Genomic DNA, 11,733 nt, shown 5'->3' with positions numbered 1-11,733 from the left:
AAATTCCTTGCCACAAATAGTTATTAGAAGCTAATAAATAGTTACAGAATATATTTTATACTGCTTTTTAAAATAATTTTTCATTAAAAAATAATAGAAGGCATAAAATAGGAACTGTTATTTATGTTAACATCGGTGTTCACCCAGTGAACACCAGTGTTTGGCTTGCTATTTTAACAGCATTTATTCTGTACAATGTATCTCTGTGGTCCAACATTCATTTCACGTCCCCATTCTTATTATTTAAAATTTCTTAAAGACGATGTCATTTCTTATTCAATGATCATCCAGAAGCAAACATACAGTGCAGGAAGATAATCTTTATTACATTTTAACTAGAAACAGAGCAGATAGCAAGTTCACGAGGTATTTTTGATTATTATTCTCTTAAAATCAGGCTTCAATAACAATAGTCAAAAGCGAGCCTTAACTGCACAGATATATTTTGGTCACTATTAAAATCTTCAAGGGCACCAAAGCCAGCAGCGTAAACTAACATAAAGGTAATCACTGAAAAATTTAATGTGCCAAAGTGTAGATCACTGCATTAAACTCTATCCTTGTATTTTCTTAATCATCTTCTTCAACACTGAACAATTATTGTTACTCGGCAAAATATCAAACATGCACATAGCATGCCTACAAGAATACTCTCTTAACATTGTCAACACTATGCCTTCCTTTCCCCCTGGAATTCAATGACTCATGGTTCCACTCCCTACATGTATTAGTGGTAATATGCAAAATTGATTTTGTTTTCAAGGTTAAATAGCAGATTGACTTTGCATTTGGTGGCCAGCTGTGTACCCTAATTTTTTATCAGTTATTTCTTTCACAAATTTAACTACATTTCATAAGCCCTGAGATATTCAATAACCTGCTAATGATTGTATACTTTTAATTTACACTTTACTCAATTTGAACCCCTCATAAGTACTTAAAATTATTTACAGATGATTGTAACTAAAGCAATGATGGAATTTACTACTTGTGTATTAGACTGATAATAAGGCCTTTAACTAAGAGTTGCATATTTTATGCAGTTTTTTGCTTGCTAGGAGCCATTCTTAAAATTACATCAATGATTCTCTGTCAGTAATAATTGCTTTTCATTTGCTTATTCCTACTTGGATAACCAGATTCACTTTTTTCCTCTTATAAAACAATATTTTTTTCTCTTTCCCAGACATAAATGTTGTCCAACTGACTAGGTACCAAAAGAAAGTTTGAACGGCATATTGATAACTATGATTAACAGAAAAATAGCTCATAACAGACATTCAATAAATGCGTCTTCTATCTGGAATGAATGAGTTGTAAGGCAGCTGTTGGAGTCTTATACTTTCATCATATGCTGTAACTAATTTTTTTTTTAATTTTATTTTATTTTATTTTGCTAATTTTCTTTACCTAGGGAATTCAGGTTACCCAATTCAATTCGCCCTCAGATGTAAATCTAAGAATTTTAAATTTTAAAAAGTGATTTAGCTATTCTCAGAAAAGGTAAACAAGTTAATAATAACAGTTGCTACTAGTTGATGGAAAAAAAAAAAAAAAGGATGGGATTACTTTCCACTAAATCATACATACAACTGAGGAGAAATAAAAAACTAAGCATTAACTGATTTTTATCATTTTCTCCACAGTTATCCTTGCAGCATTTTTGTTCATATATTTATCCCTGTTAACTTTCCTAGCTGAAAGAAAATTTAATTATCTTCATGGATTTCCCCATCTCCTTACATACATATTGTTAGTGAAAAGCTGGTGTAAATTTAAGAGTGTATTTTCATGTCATGCCATATTTATATATTTGTTTTTTGCTAACATTGTTTTCCCTATTTAAATGATCCTGTATGGAAAATGAGAAAATCTGCCAACTTCCCACGAGACTGCTTGCTTGCACTATTCTGTTTTTGTTGATAGTTTTGAAGCATATTGCACACTTGTCATCTAGCATATGAATAAGTAACTGTTACTCTTTTTAGAAAGGATACACTGACAAATTCTTAGGTTAATGGCTTTGGCCAAGTATTTTTAGCCAGCTACAGGACAATAGCAATGGCAAAAACATTGACGATACAGTTCATGGTTCGGTTCTCCCATCTTACAGTGCAGGTTCCTGAAAACACAACGAAGGGACTCAGAAACATCATAAACATCAAAATTATCAGGAATATATATACATTTTTCATAGGTTTTAATATCATATTTAATACAACCCATTAACTCTTCCCCTTTCCTATTTGTCTGATAGCAGACTTGCCACTAGGTATAAAGCAATTCTGTTGATCAAGTCTTGTGGGAATTTAAGTAGAGATAAATAAAGATTTAATAACAAGGACCACTATTTAACTTTATCAGAAGTTGGATTTTGTTTGAGTCAGCTTAAAGTCTCTTAGGGGTTCCCAGATGGCGCTAGTGGTAAAGAACCTGCCTGCCAGTGCAGGAGACATAAGAGATGTGGGTTCGATCCCTGGGGCAGGAAGATCCCCTGGAGTAGGAAATGGCAACCCACTCCAGTATTCCTGCCCAGAAAATCCTGTAGACAAAGGAACCTGGTGGGCTACAGTCCATGGGGTCACAAACAGTCGGACAGGACTGAAGTGACTTAGCACGCACATACAAAGCCTCTTACCATCAGATGTGGTGTCCCAAAAACATGAGCTGGCTGTGTGAAAGCCATATGGACTCCTCTGGACCACTGCACAGGTCACTAAAAATAAAGATGCAGAGTGAGAACACTTAAAAGGAAAAGTAAGTGTTTGAGTTCAGAGCAGTAAATGCTATATAAATAAGTAAATAACAGAAAACAAAGCCTTCAGTGAATCAATTGAAAAACCTAAGTCTCTCATTTTGATGATTTATTACAATAATTGTGAACTCACTGGATCCAGTCTGTTTGTTGCCCAGTGCCATAACCAATGGTAATCGTACCACAGGAAAAATGTGGGCCAAATCATGTGCCTTGTCCCATAGGCATAATTCAGACACAGAAACAAAGAAAATCAATATTATGTGTCACCTCGCAATCCTACTGAAAAGACAGTAGGGCTGAGGCGGTTTCAGTGAAAATAACTGGTGCAAATGTAAAAGGTGATGTTACCAAGACAAGTAGATGGTTGGCAGGAGCACAAACTGCTTTTGAGTAGCAAGAGATCTCCATCTTTCAGGTATTATCATAGATTATTTGGGGATGAATAAGTCAAAAGTCCTTCACACCCTATTAGTATCCAACTTGAGGGTCTATCATTCATTTACATTCTCTAAATGCAGAGAAAACCACAGAGACTAAAGTGAGTAAACTAATGAGGAAGGACACAAATACTTACCAATATACTTATAAGCTTTTCCCAACTTAACCAGATGTGCCAGGGATTGTTCCACTATGCTTGCAGTCCATTGGTTGATATTGTTCTGATTATAATCTTCACCTCCCAAGACCCCATCTATACACTAAAAGGGCAGAGGACAATTATACACATATTGCAGGAAAAGATTTATTCAAAATATAAAATATAACCCAATAAAACATTTTAGAAAATACGCATCTGGTAAATATTTATTATGCATTGTCTCTAACTGTTGGAGAATTTTCAAAGCATTTCTGCATGCATTATCTCACTCTGAGATATTACAGGCCATGTAAAGATAAATGTGACATGGCCTCTACTGTAAAGAACTCAACAGCCTAGCAGAGAAGCTAATAAAAGAACTCTATCACACAAGGAAGACCAATCCAGGGTGATAAGTTATGTTGTAAAATGATTATGGGGGGGTGATTTTAAAAGGGTGATATCAATTGGTTAAAGAATGGCTTTGCAACACCTGAGATTTGACCTAGGTTTCAGATGCTAGAAACAAAGGAGACAAATGAAAAAATATATTTCTCATGTACAATAATTATATTTTCATCCATATAATGCTTAGCTATCAAAGAGCAAGCACACCTACCACTAAAAGTGAATCATCAACAAACACTACTTTTCAGGCACTCTAGAAACAGTTAAACATTTTCCCACAGTGTTTACTAGTATCCACTTCTGATACTTGATGAAGAGCACTGGTGTAGCATCACAGTCTTAGGTTTTAAGACTCTAAGACTCACTTTAAGACTTACCTCTCCCACCCTAGTGTGACCTTTTGCAAGTGACTTCATCTCTTGAAACCCCTATTTTCCCAACCACTGGACCACCAGGGAAGTCCCTTATTTATCTTATAACTAGAAGTTTGTACCCTCTGACTGACATCTTCCCCACCCCATGACAATTATCATTCTACTGCTTCTATGAGTTTGGGGTTTTTTAGATTCCACATATAAGTGAGATCATATAGTATTTGTCTTTCTCTTGACTTATTTGGCTGCTACTATTTTTAATTCAAGGGATAGAGCCAGGAGAGTAACGCATTTATTCAGTTCATTCATAGAATCCAGCTTAATAAGACAGACATACACACAGGTGCACAGCTTTCATTTACTACAATTGGACTATAGTACAGGCAGAGTCGGACACGACTGAAGCAACTTAGCAGCAGCAGCAGAGGCATTAATGGCTTCCCAGGTGGCTCAGTGGTAAAGAATCCGCCTGCCAATGCAGGAGATGCGGGTTCAATCCCTGGGTCAGGAATATCCCCTGGAGGAGGAAATGGCAACCCACTCCAGTATTCTTGCCTGGAAAATCCCAAGGACAGAAGAGCCTGGCAGGCTATGGTCCATGGGGCTGCAAAGAGTCAGACATGACTGAGCACGCATGCAGAGGCATTAATGGGCTTCCCTCGTGACTCAGACAGTAAAGAGTCTGCCTGCAAGAGGCATTAATTAATATGGAATCCTAAGCTGGATGGTATAATATCTTCACTAATTATAAAATATAAAAAGAGAAATGAAATTTAGAGGGACTGAAGAAAGTAACATGGCTCAAATTATTCTCCCAGGACGTTCAATAACATGAAGAGTTAGGAGAGTCAGTGGCCCAAGGGTCAGTGGGCCAGCAATTTCATTCTGGCTTTACCATTCCCAAGCTGACAGTCTTTGGGAAACCTCTGCCTCTCCCTAGACTGCCATACCTTAATGAGAAACAAGAGCCCTTGTTCCCTTTCACATTATCTAATAGGACCACTTCAATTTCTGTTTGAAGCAATAGAAACATCCGGGGCCTGTGGATGCCATTGTAAATAACCCTGCTAATTACTATTAATTAACATTTAGCCTCTTCATTACCATTAACCAGGAGACCTACTAGATAATGAGGTCCTTAACCTGCTCTGTATCCACAGGGCAAAACTCAGAAGTCAGGCACGTAGCAGACACTCCATACATGTTTGCTGTTCAAGTAATATTGGCTTTGATATACTCTCTGGACATCCTGAATCAAATGTACTTTAGATTAAGCTCCAAGTTAATTCCATTTGTAACCCACTTTTTCTACCAAAATGTGTTTGTGGCAAATTCTATTACTGACAATGAATAAAATATATGCATATCACTGATGAGTGAGTGGCTCTAAGACTTCAGTAGGAAAAATATAGTAGCAGAGGAGCTCAGAGCAAGGACTCTTAAGAAAATAAGGAGATTGGCAGAAGATAAGAAAAACAAAAATGCCTGCTGAAATTATACAGTCATCTGGGAAGTGTTGAAATGTTTTCAGTAGCGCTCTCTCTCCCCACCCCACTCTCTGTCCACCTTCCCTCCTTCCCCCACCTCTCTCCCTCAACTTTTTAATGTCTCAATAGCAAACAGAGTTGGCTCAGGGAGAGGAAAAAGAATAGACCAGTAGCAAAATGCCACCTGTGGGAAACCTGAGATGTCTTTCAAGTCTCATATTTCATATGAAAATTTCAAATGAAGCTTGCTTTTGACTCCATAGTGTATCCATTTGTATCCATTGTATCCGTTTGTTATCCGTATTTGAAAATGGTTATTTATATTACTTAACCCCTTCTTGCAAGTATGGAAGTAAAACTGATGCCCTAAAACACACTCAGTGGCTTCTAGGACCACCTAACCACCACTAAGTATGTGTATCACATTTTAAGAAGCATGGTTCTTTTACCTGAATAAACTATTTAAGTAACCCATGCATGTGGGTTGAAAAATCCAACAGAAGAGTTTACAATGAAAAGCAAAAATCCTCTCCTCCCTACTTTTTTCCCCCCCATCCTTAGCCCCCTTCTGCAGAGCAAACACTTTTAGGGTACAACTGGTTTTTAAAATCTCTTAAGGGTCCCTTACATATCTCCAGATAACGTTTTTATTGCTATGACATGAAAATTTAGTTCCCTGTGACCACCTGCCACCTCCTGCCCCAACCATGTCCCCTCAATATAGTGAATTCACTATTTTTACTTCAGTATATTTACACCATTAGGAGCACGTTTCTTTTCTACTCTGGATGTTTCTTTCTACACAGAGGATTTTTCCTGATCATCCCTGGCCTCTTGCCCCACCTGTTATCATTCCTCCCCATGGAGGGGGAGCAAGTTACCTGCTGGTGCTCCACCCTTCTCATCTGGGAGAGCCAGTCTAAAGAGTGAGTACAAGGAGAATCAAATATCACCTTTGTTATTGGTTAAAAACTACATTAAAGATTGGGGCTTCCCTGGAGGCTCTGTGGTCAAGAATCCACCTGCCAATTCAGGAGATGTGGGTGTGATCTCCAAATGCTGTGGACCTGAGTATTGGGTTTCTCCTTCCCTCTTCACCCAAACCAACGAAAGGCACCAGCCTGGTTAAGTGTTTCTGCTGACTCTAACTTTTCCCTGGATGCCTCTTCAGAGGTCTGAACTGAACCGGTACGCAGTTTGAAAAACAAGCTCCCATCTCTAATCTTGTTGTCGTTCAGTCCCTCAGTCATGCCTCTTCGGCAACCGCATGGACTGTAGCCCACCAGGCTCTTCTGTCCATGGCATTTCCCAGGCAAGAATACTGGAGTGGGGTGCCATTTCCTCTTCCAGGGGATGTTCCCAACCCAGGGATCACACCCACATCTCCTGAATTGGCAGGTGGATTCTTGACCACAGAGCCTCCAGGGAAACCCCAATCTTTAGTTTTTAACCAATAACAAAGATGATATTTGATTCTCCTTGTACTCACTCTTTAGTCTTTTCATGTGGTTCATAATCTGTGTAAAGAAGCAGGTACCATTGAAAAGACTCCTCCAATACCTCAGCATCCTTTGCTTCATGTTCCATCCAGCAAGGACAGTCTTTGTTGACTTTCCACTTTGAAAAATGAGGCTGCTATCATTCCTGCCCTCCCGTGATCCATGCTATCTTCCGCCTCCCCAATGCTCTCATTTGTGCTTCTGCATTGTCAAAGCATGGAAAACTTTGCATTTTTAAAATCATGATTTCATTAAAAAAAATTAGTGGTTTAGTATTTTTAACTCTATATCATATTTGTTACAATATTGCTTCTATTTTTTGGGGGGGGGAGGGGCGTGATTAAACCCATGCCGCCTGCACTGGAAGGCAAAATCTTAACCACTTGACTGCTAGGCAAGATCCTGCATTTTGTTTTAATAACGAAATATTCCTGGCTACAAAGTTCTAATACATGATTCTGAACTATTAAACATTTACAATAATATGTGGCCCCATTGGAATAAAAGTTATTTTATTCAAAAGACAGAAAATCAGCTTTAGAAAACAGCAAGCCAATATTCTAGATCAACACTTAAATATCCCTTTCAGGGTAAGCCTCAAGATGCCTAAGAGCATACAATATGACTGACAGCATGCAATATAACAAACACAGAAGCAGCCCTATAAAGAATTAGTGAATGAATATTAAAAATCTTGTTTAATACTCAGGCTTTTAACTTTGTACTGAAAGTGAAAACACAGTTTTAAAAAATTTCACCAACGCATCAATCTTCAAGATAAACAAGATACATAACTCACCTCTTTAACAATATTGTGGGCTTCATCAGCATTGAAGCCAACCTAAAGATGGAAAACAAAAGATATAGTGGCTTTCAACACAGACTTCCTTCTCCTGGGAGCTATGATGCTACACAGAATACCCTAGGCTGGCCTAGACAGGTATTGGTGACAGGGGACCGCAGTGAAAAGGGGCATTAGGATTAGATTACTGAGGCTACTAATCCCACCTTGATCTTTAAAATCGCAAAATGCCATGCCACCTACCTCCCTGGAGATTTTCACTTATTAGATCTTGGGCAGAGCCTAGGCAACATTTTTCTTAAAGTGCTTTACTCATATGGGGTTTCCCAGGTGGTGCTAGTGGTAAAGAATCTGCCTGCCAACACAGGAGATGCAAGAGATGAGGGTTCCATCCCTGGATTGGGAAGATCCCCTGGAGGAGGAAATGGCACCCCACTCCAGTATTCTTGCCTGGAAAATTCCATGGGCAGAGGAGTCTAGTAAGCCCACAGGGTCGCAAAAGAGTCAGACATGACTGAGAATGTGAGCACTCATACACACACTGCTACTGTTGCTGCTGCTGCTGCTGCTGCTAAGTCGCTTCAGTCGTGTTCGACTCTATGCGACCCCATAAGACGGCAGCCCACCAGGCTCCCCCATCCCTGGGATGCTCCAGGCAAGAACACTGGAGTGGGTTGCCATTTCCTTCTCCAATGCATGAAAGTGAAAAGTAAAAGTGAAGTCACTCAGTCATGTCTGACTCTTCGCGACCTCATGGACTGCAGCCCGCCACTCCTCCATCCATGGGATTTTCCAGGCAAGAGTACTGGAGTGGGTTGCCATCGCCTTCTCCTAGCATATACACACTACTATATATAAAATAGATACTCAACAAGGACCTATTTATATAGCACAGGGAACTCAACTTAATATTCTATAATAACCTACATGGGACAAGAGTCTGAAAAAGAATATATACATGTATAACTAAATAATTTTGTTGTACACCTGAAACTATCACAACACTGCAAATCAACTATACTCCAACATAAAATAAAAATTTTTTTACAAAGATATGGGCAGCACAAGAAAAAAAAAAGTGTTTTCCTGGTGATTCTGATAAACACCCAGACTGCAGATCATTGTGTTGTAAAGCTCAGGAAACAGGAGACAGACATATGTGTTATCAGTACACAGGAAATAGTTGTGACCAAATAATAATGAGGGGGGCCATGAAAAAAGAATGCTGGTAAGTTTGAATTTTGTTCTTAACTTATGCTTGGCAATATATGTGACTTTCCTGAGTTAAAGTTTATGAAAATACTTGATCATTCCAAATTACTGTCACTTTATAACATATAAATAATATTTAGACCTTTAATCTATGCCCATAATACAACAGGTCTGGCAACTTTGTCTTTCTTGGGGAGTGGCCTGATACAATCTTGAGTTAAAAGCAACTATTAATGACTAAAAAATGTCCTAGAGTCAAGAAATAGGTTATGTGATAAGATCTCAGTCTAAACCAAAACATTTCAGGTAGTACATGACTTGTTTCCATGGAGACATTTTTTAGGTGCTTTATGACATCAGCATGTTTGTAAATCCCACTATACAACAAAATAGTTAAAAAACCGAAGTAAATTCTGAAAATAAGTACCTTGTTGAGTACAGATTTAAAGTATTTTCAACTTATTTAATTATACCAGATAATTCCCCAACAACACCCTAAATCATCAGAATAATCATGAAAACAGGTGTCACAACTGCCCCTATTAAAATAATTTTACCTTCAAATAAGGTCCTTATCTATTTTCAAAAGTGGTCTACAAACTAAATAATGTCCATTTCCGTTCAATTTGGAAGGTCACCAGGGAATCAGGTTGTACTGGATGGCCATGGTAACACATGTAATTTTATTTCTTTTATAATACAGGCATTTAGGGGGTACCACCTTAGCAGCAACAGCAGTACAGAACCATCTCAGGAGTCAGGAGACTGGTACTTTCAGGGGATATGCCTTGAGGATGAAATTGCTTATGTTTCAATTTCTAAAATAAGAAAACCACTAACCTTGAAGCCTGTATGCCACCTGCATCATAGCAGCCTGAGTTTAAATGTGATCTTAACTTCTGCAAAAGCTCACATCCTAAAGATGAATGGTCCAGAACGCCCTTCCAGGGGTCTAATAATACACTATTTTATGCTGCACCTCCACCAGGTGCCTGCCTAGTTTTATTTCACGGCACCATTCACCTGTGGCTACCACTGGACAGAAAATGTCTTTGTCTGTTCTGCCCTGTCACAGGTTATGCTGGGATCCAACAGGCCTCATCCTCCTCCTGGTTAGAGAGAAGCCAGAGTTGTAGCTGTGTAGTCAGAGGTCTGGGTTCAAATGGAGTGGCTGTCATTTCTGGCAGTTCTAACTTTGACTTAGCCGCCATGAAAGTCACAGTCCCCCGTGGGTAACAGGAAGATGACAATTGACATCACGGGCTTCTGGTGAAGTTTTGGGAAGCCTGAGTCAATAAGCAAGGGCTCCTAATCCATAAAGTACCTCCTTCCAAACCACCCCAGTGAGAGCGCCTGGGAGGGGCAGCGGCTCTGCCACCAGGGCCTCGCTTGGCAGGGATGTGGCCCCTGCTTTGGGGACACCAAGGGGCAGAGGAAGCAGCCAGGAAGACCGGTTCCCAAGGCCCGCCCTGTAGACGGGCGGCTCCCGCCACCCCACGCACCCTAAGTCAAGGCTTCTAACCTTCGGCCCCGACCCCACTGCCAGCCCCCAGCGCTCCCAGTAGCTCCTGCCATCCCGACTCTCACCCCACCCTCAAGGCCTCGGGGTTGGGGGCCGAAGAAGGGCGGGGCGGATCCCAGGCCCTGTGGAGAGGACCTAGGCACGGCGGACGCTGCACCCCAACTCTCTTGGCTGCTGGATGCCAGGAGACCACCCTGCCGAGACAAAGTGCCGAAACGGGCGGGGGCGGGGGTCGCTCGGGGGCGGCGGAGGGGCGGTACCTCGTCGCAGGGGCGATGGTACTCCTCCATGGTGGCGCCGAGTCTCCTGGGGGGCGGAGCTATGGGCGGGTCAAGCTCCGCGGCCGCGCACTGGCCTCGGGGGAGGCCCCGCCCCCGTTTATGGCCCGGGGCGTTCCCTACGCAGGCCCCGCCTTTGCGTCCTCACAGTGGCTCCACCTTCCTTTCTCCTGGCTGCCGGGTGCCAGGAGACCACTCTGCCAAGACAAAGCGCCGAAACAGGCGGGGGCGGGGGTCACTCGGGGGCGACGGAGGGGCGGTACCTCGTCGCAGGGGCGATGGTACACCTCCATGGTGGCGCCGAGTCTCCTGGGGGGCGGAGCTATGGGCGGGTCAAGCTCCGCGGCCGCGCACTGGCCTCTGGGGAGGCCCCGCCCCCGTGCATGGCCCGGGGCGTTCCCCACGCAGGCCCCGCCTTTGCGTCCTCGCAGTGGCTCCACCTTCCTTTCCCCTCATCCCAGCCCTGCCATCACCACTCTCCCGCAGGGCTCCTGCAACTGGGTGTCTCTCTCCGTTGCCTCCAACCATTCTGGAAACCGTAGTTTGCTGTTAAAGAGCTAGGATTTGTGCCAGTGAGGGTCAAGAAAGGGTGACCTAGTGTCAGTCTGTCTAGAGTCCTCATTATTTAGGAGTGCCCACTGCAATGGTTATTTGCACATATTCGTGCATCATCCAGCAAATAGTGTAGTGAATGCAATGGTGAATAAGTTGCTTTGATTTGTCTTCTTACTAGCTATGTCACTTGGAAAAATTAACCTTCCACAACCTCAGTTTTCCCATATGAAAACAAAATTATACTTATTTTATGACTGGTTG

General features: G+C 41.4%; 1 protein-coding gene across 1 annotated transcript; it reads right to left on the bottom strand.

Moving 5' to 3' along the window:
• Positions 1-300: 300 nt before the first annotated feature.
• DYNLT3 (dynein light chain Tctex-type 3) lies at positions 301-10,946 on the bottom strand. The gene is given in 5 exon segments (NM_001101220.1): positions 301-2,122; positions 2,639-2,716; positions 3,333-3,456; positions 7,903-7,944; positions 10,900-10,946. Coding segments are annotated over 5 exon segments (351 nt in total). The 5' UTR covers positions 10,930-10,946; the 3' UTR covers positions 301-2,045.
• Between the last annotated feature and the right edge of the window lie 787 nt (positions 10,947-11,733).

This window comes from Bos taurus, chromosome X, assembly GCF_002263795.3.
Source record: "Bos taurus isolate L1 Dominette 01449 registration number 42190680 breed Hereford chromosome X, ARS-UCD2.0, whole genome shotgun sequence".
Taxonomy (NCBI): Eukaryota; Metazoa; Chordata; class Mammalia; order Artiodactyla; family Bovidae; genus Bos; species Bos taurus.
This window is presented reverse-complemented; position numbering and strand designations above follow the sequence as displayed.